This window comes from Pseudopipra pipra, chromosome Z (genome assembly GCF_036250125.1).
Source record: "Pseudopipra pipra isolate bDixPip1 chromosome Z, bDixPip1.hap1, whole genome shotgun sequence".
Taxonomy (NCBI): Eukaryota; Metazoa; Chordata; class Aves; order Passeriformes; family Pipridae; genus Pseudopipra; species Pseudopipra pipra.
The window spans coordinates 61,780,907-61,808,503 of record NC_087581.1 but is presented as its reverse complement, the minus strand read 5'-3'; the positions used below and the strand labels follow the sequence as shown (position 1 = coordinate 61,808,503).

Here is a 27,597-nt window from a genome sequence, read left to right as displayed (position 1 = left end):
ATATCTGCTGAAAAGTGAAGCTTTGTCATTTGTCCAATCTGGAGAAAAAAAATCCATGTTCTTGTGTTTCCTTCCCATTGGCAGAAATTGAATATCCATCATGTTAAAATTAGTGAGTTTTGCAAGATGCTGTTCTGTTTGCTTTGTTCAATGTTTAGTGAAGAAAAGTAAAAATACAGATGGCATCCAGGGTGTTGATGCCACCTAGCGTTGAAAGAATTACTGCCCCACACTTCTAATTGAAGCTGGCCAGTTTTTTACCCTGAAACAGTGCCTGCAAAGCAATTGAAGGAAAGAGGCATGATTTACTTTGTAATCTTCTTATTTGTCACAATATTGAAGTTCCTTTTGATGTTAAGACTTATAATACAGTGTTTTGTTTCATCACAGGTGGTTGCAGGTGAAAACAGATTCTTGTCTCTCCTTAGAAGTACTTTTCTCTTTATTAATTCCCTATCAATATGACTAATATCATGGATATCACTCTGCTTCTCATTAATTCCAGACTTCTGGCTCAGCTTGATCAAATTTTGGAATTGAGCACAGATAGAAAAGCTAAACAGCACTATTACAGTTGTTTTTCTGGTAAAAACCTGCCCCACTTAAAAGAGATTCCCTTGGGCTAGATTTACTAAAGTTTATCCTGAATGTTTATCAATCGTTTCAGGATTGTGCTGTACTAGGATTTTGCTAGTGTACCTGGAAGTGTCTCAAGCAAGAGATAGGGCTGTTATTTCTTCCCAAAGAGCTGCAGTTTCCTCTGGTTTTCATGCTTACACCTTTCACAGAGTTTCTTGTACTAGTTCCCATTTTAATACTTCTAGAGTGTGCTTTCAAATACTGCTTTTCTAATTTGTGATCTTTTTGCCATTTGTCAGTTACCTTCCTGTGGTAAGCAACCAAAAGATAGGGTTTGTTGGGGTTTTTTTGTTTTTCTCATGAAGTTGTTCCACCTTGCAGAGCCGACAGTATCTGCCTGAACTGGATAAATATGTTTTCATTTGTGACCTTTACATCCTATTAAAAAGAAGCGTAGTTTTTAATTGCTTGGACTTTAAACACAATTTCGGTATTGAGGGTTTAAATTTCAGGAATTACATAGAATTCTTCCAATCTTTAAATTTTGTTTCATGCAGAAGAACCAGTTTTCAGTTACTTGCTACATATTTTGGGAAAGGAGAGGAGAGAGAGGGAGGGGAGGGGACAGAACGGGAGAACAGAGGAGGGGAGGGAGGGAAGGGAAGGCAAGGGGAGGGGAGGGAGGTGTTTTGAATGTGAATCACTTCTCTGTCATTAAACCATTGGTAAGAGATGAGGAGAGCTTCCCTTTCTGTATAGCTGGGTTGAGTTGTTTTTTGTGTGCCCTTGGTCTGCTCTCTTCCCTGACAAGCTATAAAGAATTACAAGTCTTGTCATTGACTCTGAATAATGGAGAATTCTTCTTATGTGTTTGTCTACTATCTATTGTAAGAAACACTGCTGAAAGTCTATGAACTGCATTCATTTTGCCCTCTTTGTTAATGTCTCCATGTTTGAAGTAAACATGACGTCACACAGTATGAATGAGGGATTAAACCTCAAGAATGAAACTTCTATTTTAAACCTTTAAGGCACCATCAGCCCTTCCTGATTATAGAGAGAACCTGTAGAGAGTTCACGGCAGGGTGTCTTTCTTCCCTCATTCTTATTTCAAGATAGAATGCAGAAGCTGTAGAAAGCTGCAGATACATTCCCTCAGTCTTGCTATGATCTGGTTTTCATAGAAGGCAAGGGAATGCAGGGAAAAAGGAAAAAAAAAACAGACCCAGAGGGTAAGATATAGTGGATCTACATGAAAAATACCATGTTTCTCTTCCAGTGAAGAGCATGAGCAAGAAAACAGAGGAACTAATATCCTGGGTGCTGTTTACTTCAGTCAACGCTGGAGTACAAAGTTTTGTCGTGTTTTACTGTTTTGATGCACTCATACACGTACAGACTTAAAAAGACTGTGTATTTTGTGTTCCCACTAAGTTTCCGTATGACTTTATTTGCAGATTTTTTTGACTGTGTAGTTTGTGTGAGTTACAAGTCATGTCCTACTGTTCTTTTGCAGAAAAGCGTTGTCCCATCCTCCAGAAACCAGCAGGTGTGACAGTTCTTCCTCCCAGGTGTGGGCTGGAGCCTGCTGTTTCTGGAACTGTGTGCCGGCTGAGCTGTCCCCAGGGATTCATCTTGTCTGGAGCTAGAGAAGAACTAAGGTGCATTTCATTTGGGAGATGGAGTGCAAACATCCAGGAGGCTCTGTGTAAAGGTAGAGACCAGCACAAAATCATGTCTGTGTACACGTGTGCAGAATTGAAAGGAAGCACACAGCAGATAACTGAGTGAGGACAGGTTTGAACTGGGGAAAGTGTGATTTAAACAGTGTGTAACAAGTGTTGCCTGTACCTCTATAGCTTGGTTGTCAGATTTAATTGTAGTTTGTAATAAAAGTGTGGAGTTCAGAGATCACTCAAGTGTCACCTTATAGTGCTCATCATCAGCTACCTTTTCTGGGATCCATCTCATGAGTCCGTTGTTGGGATCTGCAGGGAAGTTTCAAATTTCAAAGTAGAAGTAAAAGCTCTTAGCTTAAAAATAGTCAAACCCACACTTACAGTAAAATAACAGTGATAATAATATTACTACTGGTTTAGCACAAGTTTATGTAAACCCTCTAGTCAGAGCAAAACTGTGAACGCCTTGTAAACCCTGGCTGATAGACTATAGAGGAATGTTCATTTCAGTTGTCTTTGATCTGACTATGTCTGTTGACATGTCCCAAGCCACGGTGCACAAGAGTTAAGGCCAAAATTGTCTAACACAAGTGTATTGGCTGACACAAGTGCATTGGTTGAGCAGGGAGTATAAAGATAGGTTGAGGATGGTTACATGCATTTTGGAATGGTTCTGCCGTGTTTACCCACCTCTTTTAGAAATGTTAGGCTGTTTATTTCCTTTCACACATGCGCAACTGGATTGGAAGGATTCTGGTTTTGGATCATAGCAGAATAAAACCAAAAGTGCAGTTTGTCAGGGAATATGCAATTCACCTCTTCCTGAAATGTTGTTCTCCTAGAATTATCATTTTCTCCCCCAACTGAGGCCCTCGACAGCCACTGGGTGAAAGAACAGTACAGAAAACAGTTATAGCAGTCATCATGCCAGGTCACTACAGAAACTGAGGCTTTTTTTCCCTGTAAAGGCCAGGAAGATTTTATCCCCCTCTTTAAACGTACTATTTTCCACTCTGTGATGTACCACATTGTTTTTCTGAATCTTTTGTGTAAACCTGTGCCAAACCACAGCTTTTAATATTTGATGAGATCCCAGCATAAGATTACAAGCTGAAGTGTTCAGATAAAGGTAAAGCAGCATGGCTTGTGTTCAAGTTTTTACGTATTACCAATGAATAAAGCCAATGAATGAAGTAGGAGACACTGAGAAACTATGAAGGTTATTCTTTTTTAGTAAAAATGAACAGTTGCATTTCAATTGCTTTCATTCTTGTTATTATCTTTCTCTGTTTTGCTGCCAACAGAGTTGGCCAGTTCAAAGTAGCCATTTTCTTTATGATTTATTTATTATTAGTCTTTTTACAGAATTTCACTTTTAGATGGAATTTGCCCCAGCCTGGAGGCTGTGGTCAAGGGAGTGTGAACCATAACTGGTAGTTACTTATAAGAGTGCATTTGTAATAAAACTTTCATCTGAATCAGTTCAGAGGAAGACAAAATCACTTGTATTTATTGCTTTGCATTCTTAACTATGGAATTTAATTGCCTGAGTTATGTCTTTACTGGAATTATTTAGTAATAAAAGTGTAAGTGATATCAGTTCTGAGTTGTTTTAAAGCCTGTTGGGCATAGATGAGTTCAGAGCCAAATGTGTCCTTGTCTCATGAGTCTAGAAACCATTTATCAAGCAGCACTACAGCAATGAAATAACCTGACCACAAATGTTTTGGGAGGCCCTGTGCCAGGAAACTGAAGAAGTACTTAAAATTTGTTAGAGAAACTTGAGGCTTAGATGTTGGTGGTGATGTTACCCATATTGTATCACCACTCCTTCGAAACCATCCAGCATTGTCACCTGTCACCAGAAGACTCCATTTGTCCTACATAATACCATATAACAGGAGTTTATTAAGGAGCATTTCCAGCAGCTACTGCCCAAATTCTTGCCATTGGTTCTTTCAAGTCAGTTCCACACCATACTCCAGAGAATTTGAGTCACTAATGTCTTGTTCATAGTATGTATATCATGTCACAAATACTTAAGAGTTTTTTTGAGTCGCTGATTATCTGAAGCAAGTATTTTTGTCTGTATGTGTCATGTGTGTGGATAGTGAAAGGATAGAGAAGGAAGGGATGAATAATAAAAGAAACAAATTAATTCTTATTTATTCCTTGTTTTTTGATTCTGTGTAGAAGTAAGTCTCATTGCGCTCAGTGATGTAAAAAAATACAGCAAAAATAAGTCCTTTCCCCAGGAAAATTTACTATTGAGGTAGGAGCCAATAGGCAAGAATTAAGAAGGGGCAGAGATAGGCAGTAAATATGTACATTTATATTCCAGGCAGTATGAAAAACAGTGGTTTTAACAAGTTTCAGTCTAAGCATTACAGACATTTTACTTCTGTGATCCCGCATATAAAACTATTTTGTCTTTTTCTGGGTCAGATATTGAAGCACCTCAGATCCACTGTCCAGACAATATTGAGACTGTGACTCTGGAACATCATAACTCTGCTAATATCAGCTGGCAGGTACCAACAGCTGAGGATAACTCTGGAGATGAGGCAAGTTAAAATCTATATCTGTTTGACTGGAGGCAGTCTTTCTGATTTCAATTAATTTTATGATTCACTAGAATTTCTTTGTTCTGATAAATAGGAGTAGAAAAAAAACCTGCTAGAAAGTTTGTATCTTAAAAATTTAGCATTTTCTGTCTTGATTAGAATAATGAGGTACAGGACACTGCATGGAATTTCAGTGCATAAAACCTCATATGGTTAATTTATGTGGTCAAAAGAAAGAATGTGCCCTTGTTTACAAGATGGAGACATCTGCTTTAAAAATGAGCACTTAGAATGTCAAGAAGTTTAATAAACTCTTCTCAGAAGGAAGCAAACCAGTTCATTAATCTAAAAGGTTAACAAGTACACAGTGTGATAAGTAAAAACTCATTTCAGCTTTCTGAGTGAGAAAGAGAAACCTCATTTTCCTGTGCAAGTTCAGAAGTGGGCCTTTGGCTGCTATGGGTGTCAGAGATCTGGAAATGGAGTTACAAGGAAAACTTGCTCCAGAGCTGTTTCATAAAGAGTAACATTTCCTACAGGCTCATACATGATCCATTTACAGCAACTGAATGCTTTATCAGAAGTCAGCAGAGGGACAATGAGTCTGTGTGTGCTTTTAATTTACTGCAAACACAGGAGTTTTTTGCACTAAGAAGTTGAGCTATCCCAGTAAAAGATATTTAAGTCCACACTTTCTTTTTCTGTAGCATAGTCATGGTCAGGTACTGTAACTCTGCTGGCACAGAGTCATTCTTTGAAATGTAGAAGTCAAGTGCCTTAGCTCTTAGTTGTAAGAAGTTTGTCAAAATCGTGGCTGTCCGGTGAACTAACTGCTGTTTTACACGTGAAACCATTTCTTTTAAAGACAAATTCCTTAAGACAGTTCTAAGCCATATGAAAAAGCCACAGACAGTATATGTGTCATTTACTCCAAATGTAAAGTTCCTTTGCTGTGCCAGAACATATTGAAGCATCTGTGGGCTAATGACTCATACACGTATTTAGATCAAAACTGGATATGTAAGTACTTGTAGCCCACAGTTGTCTCCTCCACTAATTTCCCAGGTCTGCTGCCCTTGCAGCTGGAGAAATGAACTGCAGACAGGTTCTGAGCTGATGTAGTTTGTGTTCAGTGCAATTAGGCAAATTAAGTTTTTTAATGCACACTGCTGTAAACTGCAGCAGGTCAGGGTCCAAATCCTGACTGAGTAAATCCCTGTTGCTATACAGAAGGCAGACTTAAGAAAGGGCATAGAGTACTCTGATGCAAAGTCCATCCTCATTACTTTGAGAGGCTATTTGTATTAAGAATGAGTAGGCTTAACATTGAAAGATGCTATTCTGTCAATTTTTTGAAACATGAATATCATGATTAGTAACCAGCTTTGGTTTTTAAATAACAACTGTTTTCCTGTAACAGGTCTCAGTTCGTGTTACCCCAGCTTTCATACCACCATTTCTTCTCCCAATTGGCAAAGTTGACATTACTTACACAGCAACTGATAAGTCGGGCAATGAGGCGAGCTGTACGTTCAGTGTCAAGGTTATTGGTAAGTGCTGTTAAAAGTCAATGAGGAAGTCTGCCTGTCATGTTTGAAACCTTCTGATTAGTGCAGAAAGAGACTGGGAGTCACTGTGGCCCTTATATGTACAGTCATAAGCCCAGGAGCGTTATCATCTCCGCAAATCCTTTGCTGATCTTTGGTCACTGTTAGCATAGTGTGCAGTCGTTGCTCACAATGTTTGGTTTGGGTTGTGTTTCATTCTGCCATTCATTCTGAATGTTAAGATTTCTCCTCACACTGGTATATTAAATGCTTTATTGTATTGTCACTTACTGCCTTCATCATATATCTGTATTTAAGTCTTGAAATACTCCAACAGGATTTCCAAGGTTTGCACACATTGCTGATGCAAATCATTGCTAAAGTGTTTCTATCAAACAGTTGTGTTATTCAGCAGTCCTGTAGGTAGTCCAAGGTTTGCTCTGTAGAAAGCAAACACTGCAGAAACCATGAGTTCAGTAGAAGAATTAGTCTTGTCCATTCACTCAGCGTCTTCCAATTGCAGAAGCTTCCAGGTGTGCACCTTTATTTTATCTTCTGATATGAGCTTAAAACTGCTGCTTACCTAACTTCTTCTGATGATAGATGCCATTTGAGTTTGGCAGTAGTTCTGTAAGCTAATGTCATGCCATCCTTTCAAATTCTGCAGATGTAGAACCTCCTGTAGTTGACAGATGCAGATCTCCACCACCCATGCAAGCAGCAGAGAATGATTACCCAGCAACATGGGAAGAACCAGAATTTTCAGACAATTCAGGTGAGATAGTGCACCCCAAAACAAGCATGCAACAGTAGAAGGCTAGAGAACCTGTTCACTTGTTTGAGATTTTTTTATGTTTCTTTTATTTATTTGTTTTCAAGAACACTTAATTTTGAAGATGTGCTGCCGTTTGCTTTTCCATTCATCAAGATTGGGTGTCAGTAACCCTCTTTTACTTACTGATATTTTAGATTGTCTTTTGACTCTTCTAGGTGGTCCGTTAACTGTCACTAGGAGTCATGCACCTGGAGATCTCTTTCCCAAAGGAGAAACAACAGTTCAGTACACAGCCGTGGATCCTTCTGGAAATAACAGGACATGTGAGATCCACATTGTCATCAAAGGTTTGTTGTCTTCATCTCCTGCTCAAGACCATATGTCATTGATCTAATTGAATATCATAAAGGATGCAGGAATGCTCCACTTTTTCATTTAGTCTCCACTTTTTCATTTAGTTATTTCCATTTTATATTGGAGTCACTTGAAGGCAGTCAGGATATTTGTTAGTATCAACAAATAAATTGTCTAAGACTGAAACAGCACAATAGTGAATTTGGCCCTATAAATTCAAATTTGAATGTAAAAGCATTAAAATTATGATTCATTAAACAGTAAAACTTACAGAAATGGATTCTTTTTTTTATATGACAGATACCATGTGAGCTGTATTAATACATAGTTACTCCAGTCTTGTTTCAAATCTATAATTAAAAAGGAAAACTTTCTGCCAAATTTTCTTTAGTCACCTACAAGTATTGTAGCAGATAATAGAGCACTCTTTAGATTTTAGAATCTGTCTGTACCTATAGATATACTACTCCATTTTGTGTACTGCGTAGACATCTTTTCCTCACAGTTCACTTTCTTCTTTAAAGTCCAAACAATAATTTGGCAGATAAAGTATTAAGGATGAAAATTCTACTTTCTAGTTTTTATGTCTCAGCTGGATATCTGTATAAAAAGATCAGTTAGTGAAGAGAGAATTTAAAATCATGCAGACTGGCATTTTGGTTATAGCTTTTAGAAACCATAAGTTGCAAATTGATGTGCTAGTCTCTGATTTGCTCTAAATCTTAGAAAGAACAAGCCAGTGCTTAGAATTGGCATTATTTCAAGTTCTATACCACCTTAGACTTTTTGTGGTTCAGTATTTGTCACATAATGTTTTCAGATGTTCACAACCTCCTTCACAGTAGGAAATATAAGCAAAAAATTGAATAGCTGAGGTTTTACAGTCAGTTCCCCCTAAGATTATTTCGACAAGTTCATGTGTTGTTGCAATGGTGCAGGATGGATAATGTTTAGTTTCAGAATTCAAGATGTAATTTAGTTTACTAGAATTCATTGTATGTAATTCATGTTAAAATTTAGATTAATGTTTTATATTATTTTAGTAAATAGTTTCTCATATGTATCACAACTTTTTTTACCGTCTTTGTGTTTCTGGATTTCAAATTCCAGTGGCAGAATTTGAGAATTATTTAGCAGTAGCCTGATCTTGACTTTGTGGAAGTAACAAATAATACTTCAACAGAGGCAAGATCAGGTTAATACTAGGTACTTTTGGAAACCCTCCCAGTGCCATTTTCCTGCAGGATCACTTATTTCACCACATTCATCAATATATAAATCTTTGTATTGTTTACAGGTTCTCCCTGTGAAATATCCTTTGAGCCTGTGAATGGGGATTTTATATGCACATCAGATGAAGCAGGAGTTAATTGCACATTGCACTGCGCAGAGGGTTACAGCTTTTCAGAAGGATCGAGTGAAAACTACTATTGTGCATATGAAGATGGTCTCTGGAAGCCACCCTACTCTCCAGAGTGGCCTAGCTGCTCTTGTAAGTCTTTCTCTTACTAAAATAAATCTGCAACTCACCAAACACTATGTTTAATGATAAAGTAAATAAAAATGTTTTAGAAATTTTGACTTCTATTTCGTTATAACAAATGTCCATCCACTGCCTCTGAATTGTTACAAATATTATGAAATAATGCTTGGAAGTCTGTAAATGTGTTACTTCAGAAGCTGTCTGAAACACAAGTATAGCAGTGAATTTGAATCCTAGGAATCACAAAACAGCAAAGACGCAAAGCAGACAGGTTGATTGAAACAGTTTTTTTACAAACACTAACAGAGTCTTTTCAATAAGAATAACCACAGTATTTGCAACTTATTGATCCAAATGTATAGTGTGCGCTCTATTTACATATCTAATTACCACCAGATCAGAAGAGTTCATGTGTTTTCTTTGAGCTGGACACATGCAAAACTTCAGCTGTGGAATTTTCCACCTTTAGTGACATTTTTAAGATGAATATATTAGAATTACATTTGAAGCCAGTCTTGGTACCATGTTGCATCCATTTCCATCAAAGTTTATTTCTTGGTTTCAGCAAAAAAAGAGCAGTGTTTCAGCTATGAACAAGCAAGAGTTATGTTTCAGAGCTATTTATCAATTCAAAATCTGTAACTTGGACACTTAGGAACTTAACTCTGAATTCTGGCTGATAATTTTCCATATTTAGCCTAGCAGCATTAGTAATAAGAGTTTTAATATTTATTGCTTCTCTCTCAGTAAAAAGTAAGTATGGAGTTTGTTGACAGCTTACAGGTTTCTTCCCTTAAGAAAATGCTGAAGTACATAAATGACCTTTCTTTTAATGTCTTCTAGCTTTTCCAGTAAATTTGATGCCTGCCAAAGGGTTGTATTAACTGCATTGGCTGAGATATGAGTGATCCACTTAGGCTGCTGATTTAAAGACAGTGCTTCTTACCTTATTGTATTCCAGTTTCAGCCTGAATTATCTTGATTTTAGCTATAAAGCTTTTGCAGTGATCAGTAAAAATTTATTTCTCCAAAATTTTTCAGTAAATCGTTTTGCAAACCATGGGTTCAAATCCTTTGAGATGCTCTACAAAGCAACACGATGTGATGACAACAATCTTCTAAACAGATTTACTGACGCATTCCAGAGTGCACTTGGTAAAATGGTAGGTTAGTAAATACTCCTTCCCTTTATATACTTCTTAAAAAATATACGTAATTGTTATTTTTTCCAGTTAACTGATTTTGTACAAGGAAAGTAACTCATAAATGAGATCTATGCTTTTTCAGATGATGACAAGTCATCTTTAAAAATAAAGATGATTCCCTGGCATTTTAATGTAATTCAGCTTAGTCTTCAATGTGAAATTATATGGGACAGCATATATGTCCAAGTAGCTTAGGGATCTGCAGGTAGATTTTCAGTAGGCTTCCAAATAGAACCTGTGCAGTTTTGAAAACCCCAGTCAATTGTCCCCTAACCTCAGTGTTGTTTTTGAAAGTTGGATGTGATAGTAAAATAAATGCATTTTAGCATATATGTTATATATATCCATATAATATGAATGAACATACATATACAAATGGATAATTCCACATTTGGTGTGTATGTCCAGGCACTTAAATCCAGTAGTAGTGATTTGCTTGGGTTTCTTGAGGTTACGAGTTCTCAGTCTTGTCATTCAGAGCTGCATGGCCCTGAATTTGAAGAGGTACCATGTTGCTTCTCTACCATGTCTCTTGCTTTCCACTTCAGTATCACAATCTCCCTTCTTAAACCACAAATTTGTCCTCAGCTGAAAAGCAGAAACAGCAGAACTTTTAGTTGTGGTCTCAGGAGTGGGTGTCCAGGCCAAGTGTGACAGCATTGTTCCAGTGGAGAACACTGGCTTTTTGCAGAACATGGCTCATATGCAAATAAAAGCTTTTCTTGTAACTAAAAAACATTGTTAGCACATACAGCTAATTGGCAAATTCCTTCAATTTTGGAATATATGCCAGTAGCCCTTGTCAAATGGCTGGAAACTTACATAACACGTCAGACAATGTCTGATGCTTGGACCTAAATGTCTGTTAATCTCTTGCCTTGCTTCAGGTTTATTCTCTTCCAGTAGAGAAATCTTGACTGGTTTTATTTCTGTTTCTTTCCCCTAAGAGCCCAATACAACCAGGTTCCAGTGCTTAGACAGTTACTATTGGGAAGCAGAAAATAAAAAGGAAAAAATACATAGTGAGCTTCCAAGCAATTACATCAAAATGCAACGGTCTGGGAAAACATTCATAAAGGCTGTTTTGAATATGCTTATTCCTATTCCCAAGAATTTGAAACTCTAGCAGAGATCTGAAAGGGGGGAAGGAATGGGCAGGAGCCATCTTTCCAATGAAAGTTGATATGGAAAAAACAGAACAATTTCAAAACATGGCCTAGGGCCAACTTGCTTCAAACCTTTCTGGAAAAAGCAAGAAATACATACTTTATCAAAAATCATGCAGTCATCTATTCATGTCTAATCTCCACTGCTTTTATGGAGGGAAGAAATAAATGATACCACAAAGGTTTCTATTGAGTTTTCTGTTTTGTGATTTCTGTCCTCCTGAGATTATTTTCTCTGTCCTCTGAGGTTTTTTGGTGCATGGGTCCTTTTCCATGGATAGGGAGAGGTGGACATGAAGAAATAAGATTTGAAAGCTAGAAAAAAGTGCCAGCATTGTTGTCAACATGACAGAATTGCAAGTAACATAGTTGGAAAAACCACAGATGCTTTTAAACACGTGAGCTCACCTGTCATCTTTTGTAGGGAGAAACAAGCCTGAATTTATTTCTGTATTCTGGGATTTCACGTGCAAGAGTGGTTAACTGAAATGACATCTCTTAAAAATGAAAGATCTTCTATAACAAAAAGTTTACACACCTGCAAGTTGCCCTCTTATTTCCCAGTTTTATCAATAGAACATGCTTCTTTCAGCTGACCTTGCCAAGGTTGTAAGAGACATGAAAGGGGAAATCTGATGTCAGTGGCAGAAGCAGTGCTTTACATTGTAACTAATTTTTTTTAAGTTAGTGGAGAAGGCTATGTGGTTTTATGTTTTTTAATGTTATTCTTCTTTATCTTGGAAGGTCCCATCATTCTGTAATGACGTTGATGATATTGACTGCAGATTGGAAGATCAGACACAGAAACATTGCTTGGAATATAATTACGATTATGAAAATGGGTTTGCCATTGGTAATTATGGATTCCATAGATTTTTAGCCATCCAGGTTTAATACAGCATAATTCCTGCAAAAATGTCTTCTACGAGATACTTTTTTAAAATAACTGTGGCACTTGTAATGTAATAAGCAATTACATCACAGGTTTTATAAAAATATCGTGTAACTGATGTCTGGTATTGATGCTGCTTGCTATACAGTGTAGAGGTTTGCTGAGGTGCCTCATGGTGGGGAGGGGAGAGGAGGGCACACACAGAGTCTTAGAAACCTGCTTGGTTAGCCTACAAGAAAGAAACTTTTTAAAAATGTGCAGGTTCAAAACAAAAGACTGAAAAGGTACAATAAATTGTTTTGGAGATTGTTATGAAAATGAGGAGCATCTATGATGCTGGTTTGAATCTGCACAGAACCCTCACTGTGTAAAGTTATACAACCTTAAGTTTGCCCAGTAATTGTGAAATTACATCCTGTGTGCAAGGGCAGGTTTTGCACCATGACTGCAGCTATATCAGAGTGAAAAGAGTGACAGTCCTTGTGTCTTGTGGCAGTGATTGTTTTATGACAAGTAAGTTGTCATTTTCAGTCCATTTTCAAACAGGTTAGTGTCCATGTTGTACTGCTGTTGTCCTTGGCCTTTCTGAGTCCCATGGGGGTGCTCAGAGCAGAAAAGCTGAAAATAGGTAACTTACATTACCTATCTGAGCAGAAGGCATTTTGTCAGGTCCACATCACAATGTGTACTCTGTCACAGGACTGTGTTTCTTTTACAGGTTTATAGTGGAGTTAGTTGGTAGAGTTTCCTGCTTGTGCTCACCTTTTAGACATGCTTCACTCAGTCTGAGAACACATTTGTTTGTGTTCAGACGTGGGGCAGGGCTGGATGTTCAGTTGTCATCAGGGTAAGGACGAGTGCTGATGACAGCTGGAAGTAACCTGTGAGGGCATTTGGAAGAAACAGTGTTAAGGACGTGGAATGTGGGGTCCTATTCTCTTCTGGTTCATTTCAACCTCTTACCGGAGTAACCTTGTTGCTGTTTTTCAGGAATTTCTCATGATTTACACTGGGGAGGCAGGACAGGAGAACTCTCCTCAGGTTGTAAGAGACAGCAGTTTAGAAAATTAGTTGTGGAATACTCATACAGTATTACCCTCAAAGTTGTGGGGTCAACTTGTCCTAGTTTCCACTGTAAATTAAGCCACATTTAGTTCACTGCTAAGAGGTAATTGGCAGATTTTTTTTCCTATGTTTATGTTTTTTAAAAATAAGCTAGATCAATGAAATAGACCATGCCTCTCTACAATTAGTCAATATGAAGAAGTAGGTTATACACAGAAACAATTGTTTGTTTCTGATTTAAAGCATGTTGCAGGTGAAGGATATTATACAGGGGCTGAATTTGGCTCTCTGCATAACAGAAAATGCCTGTCTGGAGGTAACGAGCACATAAGGTGATGCCTTTTTTGAGAGGCCAGACAATGTTACAACTGTTCAGGAGTTGTGAGAAGATGCAAAGGAGACATGACATAGGCTGTGCTGTCTGTAATTAAGCAGGAAGAGGAAGAAAGAGCAGTATGGAATTGTTTAAGATGTTGCTGGCAGGTGAGAATGAATGCAAGACAGAGGAAGAAAGAATTGCAATATGTAACTTTTGTAACTATTTCTCTAAAGCTTGGCTAACTGCACAAGACTGAAGATCTCTACCATATCAGTTAGGAATGAGATTTTTTTTTTTTCATTAGTCAGAATGAGGGTACAATAGGCACCTGTGAGGAGACAAAGTCAACAGTCATCATCTGAAGTTTCAAACAGACCCCATTCTCTTGGGGTTGTATTTTAGAAATCAGTAGAGGTATTTATTTTCCACATGATGTTGTTTCTCTTTTTGTTCTTTCTTAATGTCCCACAGGACCAGCTGGCTGGGGGACAGCAAACCACCTGGATTATTCGTATGGTGATTTTGTTGATGCAGCACAAGAAGAAGACTTATCCAAGCATCTCTCTGCCTCTGTAAAAGCAGCACCTGCTCGCATCAAAAGGCATAAGCTGAATGTTCCACTGACTGACCAAAAAATCAAGTTAATATTTAATATCACAGGTGAGAGAAGTGAAAATATTGTCCTCCACTTCCTTTTTAAAAATAGTGTTTCAATACATTCAGTAAAACTTCTTCAGTTCACAAAGGCCTGGTGAAGATGCAGATGACAGTTTTCTGGACACAGTCATAGCCCCATTTCATCGCAGACTTTCTGCTTGAGGGAAAGATCACAGCCTCATATTCATGGAGGGCTTTGTGCTTTCCACTTTCCACTGACCGGCTTGAGTGATGCCCTCAATATATTCCAGAGTACGGTGGAAGTGCTGACTGTAAAATCTGTGTGTTTTCGTGTTTGCTGTTTATATTCCAGCTAGCGTGCCACTACCTGATGAAAGGAATGATACATTGGAACTGGAAAACCAGAGACGGCTCCTTAAAACTCTGGAAACAATCACAAACAGGCTGAATAGAACTCTCCATAAAGAACCCATGTATTCTTTTCAATTTGCATCTGAACTCATTGTAGCTGACACCAACTCACTGGAGACGGAGAAGGCCTTTCTTTTCTGCAGGCCTGGTTCTGTGCTGAGAGGGAGAATGTGTGGTAAGCCAGATGACTTGTTTCTTACATGTGTTTGGAATCTTTTTGCAAAGCAAGGTTTTAGAGGATGTTTGCAGAGGGTTATGATTTGACACAGTCCAGAGATTGTGTCTCTCATAACAATAAACTGCAAAAATGCTTTGCACAGTTTGACTTCCAGAGAATGTTTATGTTCCTAACTAAGGCCTGTGGAAAAAAGGATGCTTTTGTACCCAGGATTCCACTCCCATGGGGAAATCAGGCATATCCATGCTTGGTCACACACAGAAAACAGTGCTTGGTATGCAGTCTTTCAACCCTGTTAGTCTTGTGAGTGATGCGTAGCTAAGATAGGGAATTGGATTCCATTTCCTGTGCATAGTTAAATTTTTGCAGTGTTCCAGAGAGATACCCCATCTGCTGAGGAACAGAGTTACATTTCATATAAACACAGTTTGACTAAATGGGAACTTCCAGGGGCAAGATTTTTCACTCTGAAGGAAACTTATGTTTCCAACATTACAGTCAACTGCCCTTTGGGTACCTATTACTCCCTGGAGCATCTTACCTGTGAAAGCTGCTGGACTGGATCCTACCAAGATGAGGAAGGGCAGCTGGAATGCAAAAGTTGTCCGTCTGGTAGCTATACTGAGTATCTACACTCTAGGAGCATCTCTGAATGCAAAGGTGAGAACTTTTGTCTTATTCAGACAGCAACTTCTGAACGCTTGGTGATATCCTTTTGTTCCCCATGGTGGAAGTACGGGGGTACTTCATTCTGGTGTGAAATGAGGAGCATTCCTAATTGTACCTTGGTGCACATGTATAGAGAAAAATCCAAGTTTTCACCACTGTTGTAGCTTGCTGGATGCCTGGGTAGATGTTTTAAGAAGAGTTGGCCCTTGAAGATTTGCTTCATTTCTGTCTTTCATTTCTGAGAATGTGATCCCATTTTGCAGGGACTAATAAACTTAAAATAATATCATTTTTGTCATTGCCAGCCCCACTCCACTACAGTGCTGAGGCATTGAACAGCTCAGAACCATTATCTCTTCGTGACTTGTTCTGAAAAAGAAGTTGGTAGTTTTATTTCCTTTTTGTTGTCTTATCATTAATTTTTTTGATTGAAATGAGTTGCAGTAGATTATCTGTGAAGCTGATTGGAGGAGAATTCACTGGTTAATAATTCACAAATGCACTATCAGTAGCTTACCACAATTGTCTTTTTTTTTTGCTCTTTGTACCCATGAAGTCCTTCAGAGTAGAGTAAACTCCAGAAATAAAAGTCCTTGTGACATGTAGTGTGATTTCAGCATTATTTTCAGAGATCAGAAACCATGTTGGAGATTTGCTTAATATTTCCAAATTCTTCTGCCTTACAGCTCAGTGCAAGCAGGGAACGTATTCATCTAATGGTCTTGAGACCTGTGAAACATGTCCACTTGGAACATATCAGCCGGCATTTGGATCCAGGAATTGTATCTCTTGCCCAGAAAATACATCAACAGTAAAAAGAGGCGCAGTAGATGTCTCAGCTTGTGGAGGTTTGTAACAAAAGGAGCAATGAGACTTTTTTTAAACTAAGTACTAAAAATTTCCAAGTTGTTGTTTGAACATCAGCTAATGTAATTCAGTACATCTGCCTGAGATTGAATTCCTCTTGTGGTTGAGTGTGGACCAAGCAACATTTCCCAGCAAAATGATAGGTCATTTCCTGATACCCTGATAATTTCAGTTGCCCTCCTCCTGATTTCCAAAGTGGACTCTTATCTAAAGATAAATAAAATGAGATACATGATGGGTACCTAAATGAAAATAAAACCTTCTTCCTTACAGAAGAGAAAGGGAATTATATTTGTCACTGTTATCTCTGGAACAGCTCCCACATTTCCTGTAAAAAAATACTGAATTTTAACAGAGTTTGTTCCATAATGCTTTCCAAGAAATTCTCCTCATCTGTCTTGGACAAGCTTCGCCAGAAGGATTCCCAGGGTAAATAATCTGCGGGGATTGATGGTACAAAAAAGCCTTTTCTTCATCATTACTCCTTCTCAAAGGAAAAAAATTAAAACAGGTGTGAGAGATAAAAGAGAAAGGAAGTTCCATTTGAAAGCTGCCCCCAGAGCAGCAAAAGTAGTAGAATTAAATACTTCCCTGATATTTCCATAGTCCTTTGCGAAAGACATGTCACCTCACGGAAGAATTTAAATGGACATTTCCTAGAGTTGTGAATTCCTGGCAGGTTTCATCCTGTTCCTTTTAAGGAGGGACTATGAGGGGAGGAAAGTGATCAAAAAGAGGTGAGGGAAGGTAGGGTGGAGATGCAAGAGATCAGATCACTCAAAAAATTGGCCTTTTTTTCTTGCAGTACCATGTCTTGCAGGCGAGTTCTCTCGTACAGGTTTGACACCTTGCCACCCTTGTCCCAGAGACTACTATCAACCAGACCCGGGAAAGTCCTACTGCTTGTCTTGCCCCTTTTATGGAACAACTACTGTCATTGGTGCCAGATCCATCACAGATTGTTCAAGTAAGCCAAATTATCTCTCCTGGATAAAGTGAATAAAGGGATAATATAAGGAGAGCCATCAGTGGTCTTAACAAAAGCATCCCACTTACTCTCTTCACAAATGTAGACCTTTGATTCCAACCAGTGAAGTTCACAGCTGGTTCTGCCTACTGATGTTGCCTTGCAGTCACAGAAGTGACTGTGTGAATCATAACCAGGCTCAATAAACAGAGTATACATATGCAGAAAGTGAGTGTATGTGTACACTGTGTATATATATATATGTATGCTGTAGAGAGATATATATATAAATATACACTAATATCTGTACACATGCATGTATCTGTTTATAAAAACATATAATGTTTTCATATGTACACACATGTGTTTATATATAAACACATATATGTTTTAGAAATGTATGTCCTTAGAAATACATATTTGTGTAACAGTACTATAAAGTTTGCTTTTTATTCCCACAAATTCACTTTTTTGCAGCATATCTTTAGATGCATTTCTAACATGCAGTTATAATGCCCTCATGGAATAGGGACCTTGCCCTACAGTGTCATTAACAGTACTTTCATATCTTTCTTCTTTAGGTTTTGGCTCTACTTTTTCAGCAGCTGAGGAAAGTGTAATGATGGTACCAGCCTTTCCAGAAAATATCAGCAAACAGTACAAAGTCAGCAGTCAGGTAAGGACAAGTGTTATTTATCAGTACTATCTCGAATGAAAGAAAAAGTGCTTTATGCAGCAGTGAATGACTAAGACCTTTTCTAATGTCATTGTTTTGCTGACAATATTTCCTGAAGAGATGGAAGCAGTGGTTTAGGGGGCAACACTCAAAATCTCTTCATAATCATAGCAATACTTTCATTGAACAGGGGAGGTGGCATCAGCTGTTGACAATATTTAATTTTGGAATTAAAGTCTTTACCTGATGAATGAAAGATTTATTACACTTGTAAACTACACAGAAGACGTTCAGCCAATATATAAAAAGTAGATTGACTATACTCAGTCATCTGAGGTCTTCCATATGCTGAATTCCAGAAACTGCTACCAATCATCTAAATCTCAGTTGTAAAGTCTTGAGTTTACTATACTAACATACACTTGAGAGGAGGCAAACAGAGCTCCCTTCTACTGTGAGTACACCTTTTGAAACACAGGCAAATCCTTGTGTGAAACTACTCTAATGACAATGTTTGCCAGAGATGCCTCCCACCATCTCACCCCTAGTGTGTAACCCTTGACAAGGCTGCTTTGATTGAGTCTAAAATTGGGATATTGTGTAAACAGGAGCAAAGTTGACTCATGATAAATTTGGCCTGAACCATTATATAACATAGGGACAGATGACAAACTTATCTCCTGTGGTTTTAGTTGATCATTTACTCAAGGGTTTTGATGCATTCAGGTTTGCTACAATAGAAGAAATAATGCCACACAGTGAAGTTCTGTGCCAGCTGACCTGCTGGCCAGTAGCAGGAAGTGACTAGCTGATGTCAAAGGAGGCAAAGTGGAGAATTCACAAATAAAGGATATCTTAATATAAAATGTTAAGAATCATAGCTAAGAAAGTTATGAGGGAATAACTGTGACAGTCACATTTTGCTGGTTAAAAGGTAATTTTAAAAGAATGTTTCAGATGTGTGGCATTTTTCTGTATGAATAAAAACAAATAGTTGGTGTGCCGCAGAGACAAAGAGGAAGAACTAGAAGTTAATGCTGGTGACTTTTTTATCCCATCTTTCCAAAGTGACTATAGGGTGTACAGTTTAATTTCGTGCCACCTTTGCTGTAATTATATCATTCATGCCTCTGGCAGGTCTTTCATGAATGTTTTCTGGAACCATGCCACAATAATGGGACATGCAAGCAACTGGGAAGTGGATATATCTGCATATGCCCACTTGGATATACAGGTAAAAAATTGAGAAGCAGGTGGAGTACCTAATATGTCTCAATGCCTTTAACATGAGCAAGTGTAAAGGAGCAAAACATTTCAATATAGCCTAACTAATTGGAATGTCCATCATATATTTAGAATACGTGTTAAGAAAGTAAATACTTCTTCATGTTCTTGCTGAATTATCTTGTATTTAGCAGAAATGATTTTGAATGGGATTTCTTTTAATGGAGTTAGTGCATTTGAAAATCCTATCACTTGCCAATTATTTGTGATTAACAAAAGCTGGAAATTTGCACTCTAGATGGAAAACTCCACTTGTACTTGTACTGTGCCTGTACTTCTTTTTGGTGTTGGCTTCCCAGTTTCTTCAAAGCAAACAGATGTCTCATAATTCGGCTGTTATCAAGCCTACTTGTGATAGATATTAAGTGCCACTCTCTGGAACTGATCAATCTGTTGCCAAACATGCATCACACCTTTCTAATAACATTTTGCCTCTGGTCTATTAAAACACAAACTAGTAAGAAGATAATAAACATTAAGTAGTCATGACATCTCCGTTTCTGAACAATTTCAAATTTTGCCTCCCTATTCTGAATCCTTTATTTTGTGTTCTAGGCTTGAAATGTGAAACACAAGTTGATGAGTGTAAATCATCTCCTTGTCGAAACAATGGAATGTGTAAAGATGGCATTGGGACCTTTGTTTGCCATTGTCAACCAGGCTATTCAGGTAATTTCACTTCATAGCTTTTCTTCAAACGGGCATTGTTTCTGTGCCAAGTAGATAACACAAAACACAAGTGCTGTATAATTCCACACCCATGGAATTATAACAGGAAAACAATCTGATCTACAGGTTAGAGTAAGGTTCTACTGCATGTGAATAGATTTTGAAATAAAAGGATGAGCATTTGAGGCTGGGGGGGATGTATGTATGCTTCTCTTTTGTGGCATTTTCGGTCTGAAAAAAGGAATAAAATTTAGAGAAATAGTAAACACTCACAGGAAAAGTGCTTGTGAGACTGAGTGTGGCCTGACTAGACAAAACATTTTTGCAGTTGCTTTACTGCTTCCTATGAATAAGTGAGGGGGTTTTTGCTTATATTTTTTCTCAGTGTTTTTAACTGTCATCTGCATGCACATTGAAGGTATTGAAATCTATGGTGAAACTAATATGCTTGAGTACTTTGCCAAAACAGCACCTAATTTTTTAAATCTTGAAATAAACTATCAAGGAGATAATTTTGTGTGATTAAAAAAAAAAAAAGGCTGTTTTCCACAAGAAATAGTCTCCCTCATTGTCCACGTTTATGGCTATATATTTATCAACAGCAGCACCAGCTGGATTGTTTTTTAAACTTTATAAAGACATACCATGGACTTTGCCTCTTTCGCATCCCAGCATCTAAATAACACAGAGAATCTCTGTAGGTGTTTGCAGTAAAGCAGTCAATGATGGAATTTTTTCATCTGCTCTCAGTGGCCTTTGTTATACCAGCAGTATGGTGTTGTTCTGTTTTCCACATCCAGTCACTGCAGCATGCAGACAGTGACTATGTCTTGATCATGCCTTGTAATCCTTGCTGTTTGAAGGTCTCTTGTGTGAGGAAGACATAAATGAATGTAGCTCCAGTCCGTGTTTGAATGGAGCCCACTGTGTTGATGGCAAGAACAGTTACCACTGCACTTGTGCAAAAGGATTCACAGGTACACCTTGTTTTGTTTAAGTCAGCCTTTGCTCTTTCTGACAAAACAATGTCTTCCTACCCTGCCCAAACTATTTCCATCTCATTGCTATATAGCAATATATTTATTTTATATATATATATATAAAATATGTTGATATGGATGTACTAGATTCCTTACGTCCGTCTAATCTGTCAGAGTTTCTGTAGTGTAAAAGTGGCTTCAGAAGGATTTACTAAGTGCTAGGTCTTCTATTACTAATTTTGCCGTGAACCTGATGTGAGATGTTTAGGAAAGAATAAAGACATTCACATGGGTTCTAATTGTTGGTTTTAATTTTATTTTAAAAGAAAAATATTATAACAATAGACAAGATGGTCTATATTAAAACTACTCCCAATCCCCATACTTGGCTTCCTTCTGCTTTCATACATTCCTGTAACAAATACATGTATTTCTTATCATGTTGCCGAAGAGCTCAGTTTCTTCATTTTTCAGTCATTGTAACATAGAGCTTCTTTCACATCAGAAATCCCAGAATTCTGGCCTTCACATCTCTCCTTAGAGTTAATGTTTCAGCCAAGTATCTTCTGTGGCAGATTTAGTTGCTCCAAATAGTTCTTCAAGTGATTTTCTAATTCAGCCCAAATTACTCACATAATGGTCAAGATACATTTAAATTCCTCACAATTTGCTATGTGTTAATTTCTATAACTGCAAAGATAGTTCCGGAATTCTTCTATATCCACTTAACAGTCCTTGAAAATGAGAGATGGCTTAGTAATTTTCTTTCTTAAATTGATTCAAACCAAAGCTATTACTTTATTCTTTTTTTCTCAGGTGCTCACTGTGAAATGGAGGTCAATGAATGCCTTTCAAACCCATGTCTTAATAGGGCTATTTGTGAAGATCGAGTTGGGAGTTTCTCCTGCAAGTGCCTCCCAGGTTTTACTGGTGTCTTGTGTGAAAGAAACATTGATGAGTGTCTCAGCAGACCCTGTAGGAATGGAGCTACATGCAGAGATGGTATCAACAGCTTCAGGTGAAAAACAGATGATTAATGTAATACAATGTGGAAAGTCAGACAGATTGTGGTGTTTCAGACTTCTTAGATTTCAGCAAGCCTTTTGGTAGCCTGATCCAATATAAGTGGTCCACTTATGAATACTAAAAGAGATTTTAAAAGACAAGAAAATACATCATAGTGTCCTCACTCTTTAAAAATTCCAAGGTAGACGGCAAAGAAAATATACAGAGTTTGGAATGTAAGCATGATAGGACTGCATGGTTTTAATATTGATCTTCCAAAAGAATTCCTCGTTCCTAAACTTCAAGGGCTTATTTTGCTTTCCATGAGAATAATAGGTGATGACCAGATGACCAGTTGTGTATCTGGCAATACTACATTTCTATAGCTTGGGAAGACCTGTACATGTTAAGACTATACAGGTTAAAGTACAAACACCAATGGTAACTTCCAAATATTTATTTTTATGTTTTAGGGTACCCGAACTCAGATCAGAAGTGGCAAATACCAATAGCAGTGTCATATCCTAGATCACTGTATAGATAGGTGGTCCAGCTGTTAATGTCTGGGTTAAGTAACTCTTTCCCTTCCCATATCCCTAAAAGTTTTGGTGCTTTTTAAGCACCTTGGTTTTCAAAGTAGGAGAGGTTTAGGTGCCTTTTTGTACTGCCTTGTGTATCTGCCTGAAAAGTCAAATACTGGTTGATTTTTTTTCATTATATGCCACTCCCATTGGCAGATCTGGCCTCATGGCCGGAATTCCTTGTTATGATGGCTGCCACCTTTGAAGTGTGCTTCTCTTCCTCTGTAGGTGTCTGTGTGTGACAGGGTACACAGGACTGAACTGTGAAGTGAACATCAACGACTGTGACTCCAGTCCCTGCTTAAACCAAGCCACCTGTGTGGATGCCTTGAACTCGTACGTTTGTAAATGTCCCCCTGGCTTTACAGGCAGCAGGTGTGAAACAGGTACAAAGGACTAAGTCTCAGACAAAGGTGGCTTGACTAAGTCTCTGCACAAGACTTGCACTGGCTGGGCTGATTTCATGCAGCTTCCCCCGAAAAGCAGCTAAGATGGTGGGACTGAGGGGGCTGAGTGAAGCCTGTGTGACTGCAGTGTTAAGTGTAATTGCAAACAAGTAACAGCATGTGTGCAGTGTCATTTCTCTTTTCTAAGGCTTGGCTTTATCATTTTAATACCCAGTAGGTCTATCAAATTTAATTTGTATTTGCTGTGTGTATCTGAGTTAATTATCTCTTTCTGATTCTTGTATTTTGTGTAGGGCTTTGCATCACAGGGTTAGTGTGTGGTAGTTTTAGCTTTAGAAATCCTAAAGGCATCAAGTTCCCTACAGGCAAAAAATTCCCTGTGGTTAGGCAAAATGGGTCACACCTAGTGAAACTTCCTGGGGGATGCCGGAGGCATTTGAACTACAAAGCTCAAATCCATTTGTCTTCTAGCCACACCATGAAAATTATAAATAGTTGTAATAGTTGCTGGTGAGTCTTTAAACAGAAGTGGAAGAAGCCATGTTGATTTTACGGAGACAGTAGAGGACACTCAGGTCATTTACATCTGCCATCCTATGTCAGAGTTTAACACCCAACTTTCAGTAGAGCTCCACTTGACAACTTTTACAAGGATGTAGCATACTTGTAAAGGGTGTCACTCTGCACTGAACAGCAGCAGAAAGTGCTGTTCCAGTAAGTTCAGAACAGGAAAAATCTTGTGTTGTTTTGTTGGATTTTTTTTTTTTTTGAATCTTGATTCTCATGGATTAAATGGAACCAGCTGATCACACCTCTTTAGGTTATTGGATGGTAGTGGGATGTGTCATTTCTTTGATAGAGGAAAGCAAGTTTCACGTTCATTGTTAGATAGTCAGCTTCTTTTCCAGTTGTTTATCTTCAAACACTGTGTTTTTTAGCCTTGGAAAGCTCTGTGTGCTGGCTGGTATTAGACTGCCAAACATTCTTTCTAGCTCTGATCAGTTTAAAGTGAATAGTTTTTGTAGATGGACTGCGTTCCATTTTATTGCGTTTTCTTAGACTCCATTTGATTATCTTTCCAGATTTGCAGGAATGTTGCTCTGAAAACTCTTTGTCTGTTGCAGAACAGTCCTCTGGTTTCAATCTTGATTTTGAAGTCTCTGGTATCTATGGATACGTCATGCTTGATGGTGTTTTACCATCTCTTGGTGACATCACCTGTGCATTCTGGATGAAATCCACTGACACCACAAACTATGGGACTCCCATTTCTTATGCAGTGGAGAATGGAAGTGATAATGCATTTCTTCTGACTGATTACAATGGGTAAATCACATTTCTGCTTTTCTGTAGCTTACAGATGTCTTGAACTGATAAAGAAAATACAGAACAGAAGTCTGAATATCAGCTTTGCCTACTTTGGCGTAGAAAAATCTGCATCCAAACTCCATAGCTGAAGTTGTCTCTTTGTTTCGTTTTTCTCCTCACTTTGTTTCCTTTACTTTTTGCCCAATAGAAGACTAATGGTGAGAAAGCAGTGAATTTAGAAAACATGATATTCTTTTGTCTGAACTGTATTCACATCATATTTAAATGACTCATTGAGACAATTAATGGATCGAATTGGAGCTCAGCACTCAGAGTACTTGTAGCATGACTCTGAGCGTGACTTGTATTTGTACAAAAGCAGATTATGACTTGTAGCATGACTCCAAACTCAACCAGCTGGTTCAAGAATCTACTGTGCAGCCATGAGTCTTAGTATTTGGTACAAAAGCGCATTACTTATATCGTCATGCTTTACGTGTGGTAACCATACCTTCCAAGTCCTCTGAGACAGAGATATCTTGTACGATGATCTTTCAAGAGAGATTTCTTATATGGTATAGACTCAGTTACCTTGTTAGGCAACTAACATTTCTTTGAGTCATGTGAGACAGACCATGCTTTTAAAGTTGCTGCATGCAACTGAGTATGCCTTCATCTGCCTTCCATGCAGCTGGGTTCTTTATGTGAATGGGAAAGAGAAGATAACAGACTGTCCTTCAGTGAATGATGGTAACTGGCATCACATTGCGGTCACATGGACATGCAGGGATGGGGCATGGAAGGTGTACATCGATGGAAAACTGTCCGATGGAGGCAGTGGACTCTCTGTTGGATCAAAAATCCCTGGTATGCTTTATTTATATTATAGCAGATCTGTTGCCTTCATTCTTTTTTTTGTTGCAGAATTTGCCATGCTTGCAAGAAAATGTTTATTTTGGTGGTTTTTTTATATCTTCACATTTTCAGCATTTATGCAGGGCTCATGTTTGCTGTTCTTGTCTGTGAGGACAGTTCCCCTCACTCAGCATCACTGAAGACAAAGTGCACATTTCTAGGGTAAACTAGTAGGTGACTTGTTTTATGGATGACAGAGTTTAGTCCACAGAGGAACCTGTGCTGAGCTGATTCTGGAGTGGCTTTGTGAGAAAAAGTTTCTCACGCAGCAAAATTCAGTTTAACTGGAATCTCCCTTACAAATGTGTGTGCAGAGTTGTTTGATTTTGCCTTCTCCTGTTTCTTTCACACATCTATTTAAAGTTATGTTTGCATTTTTTCCTATCAAGGCAGTTTTGCTATTTTATTGTTTCTTATGGTCAGTGGTCTTTATGGTAATATCAGAAGACATGAAAAGGAGTACCTTCAGCATTGAAGAGCTGTAGAAGGCCTGGCATCCTATGGCTGCAAAAAGATTTTGTTTTCATAGTGTTTGCATGCTGCCACCACCCAAATTTACATATAGTTTCAAAAAACTATCCATATTCAAATAAAAAATAAAATATTGAAGCATTTTAGTCCATGTACCTTATACTTCCTCTTGTCCTTCACAATTACATTGGCATTATCTCCAGAGACAATACCTGAGGAAGTGTGCTGTCTCTGTTACTTTTTGACCATGTCCACATTCCCTACGATATACAAAATGCATGTCCACATGCTACTGATCAAGGAGAGAAATTTAGCTTGTGTGTCATGTCAGAGCACTGACTGTCTAATCACTAGTGTGCTTCTGAGGGCATGTAATCGCATTTGATCTGTATGATTTGTAAGTTTTTGTTCAAAGCAGGAAGTGCAAGGTAGCACTGTAAAGTATGCCCCCACCTGCTCCAAACTGCATTTTGCATTGCTGTGTAGTATGTTTCAAATGCTGAGCTAGAAATGCTGTCTTAGAGCCAATATCTTTTCCAAAGCAGCCATGGGAAGTTTCTGCTCTCACATGTATTTCAGAGTCACTTCCAAATTATATTCACTTTCCTCAGTCTATAGTATAAGGCTTCCCAGAGGTTTGCTGAGAGAGTTTGTTGAAGGTGGCTGGTCTTCTTCACAGCAAAATCCTAGTAATACAGAGTAGCAAAAGTTTTGTTTTGCTTAGTTTTTAATCTTCCTGTGAGATCCCTTCTATAAGTCTTCATTTCCTATCCCTGTTTAAATTCTGAATTTAGGTGGTGGTGCACTTGTACTGGGTCAAGAGCAAGATCAGAAAGGAGAAGGATTCAACCCAGCCGAATCTTTTGTGGGCTCTATCAGCCAGCTCAACATTTGGGACCATGTACTTTCTCCACAGCAGGTAAATCCTTAACTGCAGTGTTCGAGTTCAGGGCCCTAGTGTGGGTGAATATTTGAAAAAGCATTGCAAGTTAGCATATTGGATAGACCCCTGCACCCACAGAAGTCAGTGGGGACCAGATGGAACTCTGGCTTAGAGTAGTAAGATTAGTGTAGTAAGTAGAGTAGCTTTGAGCAAAACTAGGTCTGAGTTGCCTTCTATTTTGACTGAGCCTTTCTGTAGTATGTGGCTTTGAAACAGAAAGCAAGACGTGCACAAAATCCAACAGTCCTGCTAGAAGAGAGAGAAAAACTTAATGAAACAAGCTAAGTGCTTGTTTTACAGATTACAGTTCCCTAATCCTGCTTTGTGAAGGCAGTGGTAAAACTTTAGAGGGGAGACATCAGAATTTCTGTCAGTGCATTAGGCACTATTAAAAATCTGAGCTATTTAGTATCAGGAAAGTCTGAATGGGCAGGATAACTGAATATTGGGCTACATTTATTCAGGTACCAAAAATAAAGGCATGGCAGCATTAAACTTCCACTGAGTTAAGAAATTAGTATAGATCAAAAGATGTCTGCAAGGACAGTGATCCCTCAACTTTTCTGGGAGATAAGCTCTTTATATCTAGTTGGCACCTCTCACTTGCATTTATGAGTGCTGGTTGTTTCCCACACTGCACTGCTGTGAAGAGCCTGACTAATCTATCTGACCTGATTACCTTTCTCTGTGTACGGGGAGGGGTTGCTGTGAGGTGTCTCCACAGCAGTTTCTGCTCTAGGCTGAAGCAGCCTCCCCTCACAGAGCAAATGTTCCATCCCATCCATGGCTTTCTTGCAGTGCAGAGCCCAAAATGTAATGTAGTACTCCAAATGTGGTCTAATAAGCACTGAGAAGGAATAATCACTTTCTTGGTTTTCTGATTGTAACCACATTCACACAGCCAAGCATGCTGTTGGTCCACAGCTGGACAGTTCTCAGCTCACTGTCTGCCAGAGGCCCTAAGTCCTTTTCCACAGAGCTGCTCCTGCTCTTGTCTTTCCCCAGCCTATATTGTTCAGA

General features: G+C 38.4%; 1 protein-coding gene across 1 annotated transcript in view; it reads left to right on the top strand.

Annotated features, from left to right (window-relative positions):
- SVEP1 (sushi, von Willebrand factor type A, EGF and pentraxin domain containing 1) overlaps positions 1 to 27,597 on the top strand; it is a 122,413-nt gene that overhangs the window by 50,098 nt on the left and 44,718 nt on the right. Inside the window, exons 7-28 of the mRNA XM_064642767.1 lie at positions 2,096 to 2,293; positions 4,704 to 4,822; positions 6,243 to 6,372; positions 7,037 to 7,144; positions 7,360 to 7,491; positions 8,796 to 8,990; positions 10,023 to 10,144; positions 12,097 to 12,205; positions 14,100 to 14,288; positions 14,599 to 14,832; positions 15,334 to 15,495; positions 16,191 to 16,352; positions 17,177 to 17,338; positions 17,920 to 18,014; positions 19,152 to 19,248; positions 19,854 to 19,967; positions 20,831 to 20,944; positions 21,764 to 21,965; positions 22,762 to 22,919; positions 24,065 to 24,266; positions 24,940 to 25,115; positions 26,429 to 26,553. Coding sequence (XP_064498837.1) covers positions 2,096 to 2,293; positions 4,704 to 4,822; positions 6,243 to 6,372; positions 7,037 to 7,144; positions 7,360 to 7,491; positions 8,796 to 8,990; positions 10,023 to 10,144; positions 12,097 to 12,205; positions 14,100 to 14,288; positions 14,599 to 14,832; positions 15,334 to 15,495; positions 16,191 to 16,352; positions 17,177 to 17,338; positions 17,920 to 18,014; positions 19,152 to 19,248; positions 19,854 to 19,967; positions 20,831 to 20,944; positions 21,764 to 21,965; positions 22,762 to 22,919; positions 24,065 to 24,266; positions 24,940 to 25,115; positions 26,429 to 26,553 — 3,305 coding nt within the window. The remainder of the gene's footprint in view (positions 1 to 2,095; positions 2,294 to 4,703; positions 4,823 to 6,242; positions 6,373 to 7,036; positions 7,145 to 7,359; positions 7,492 to 8,795; positions 8,991 to 10,022; positions 10,145 to 12,096; positions 12,206 to 14,099; positions 14,289 to 14,598; positions 14,833 to 15,333; positions 15,496 to 16,190; positions 16,353 to 17,176; positions 17,339 to 17,919; positions 18,015 to 19,151; positions 19,249 to 19,853; positions 19,968 to 20,830; positions 20,945 to 21,763; positions 21,966 to 22,761; positions 22,920 to 24,064; positions 24,267 to 24,939; positions 25,116 to 26,428; positions 26,554 to 27,597) is intronic.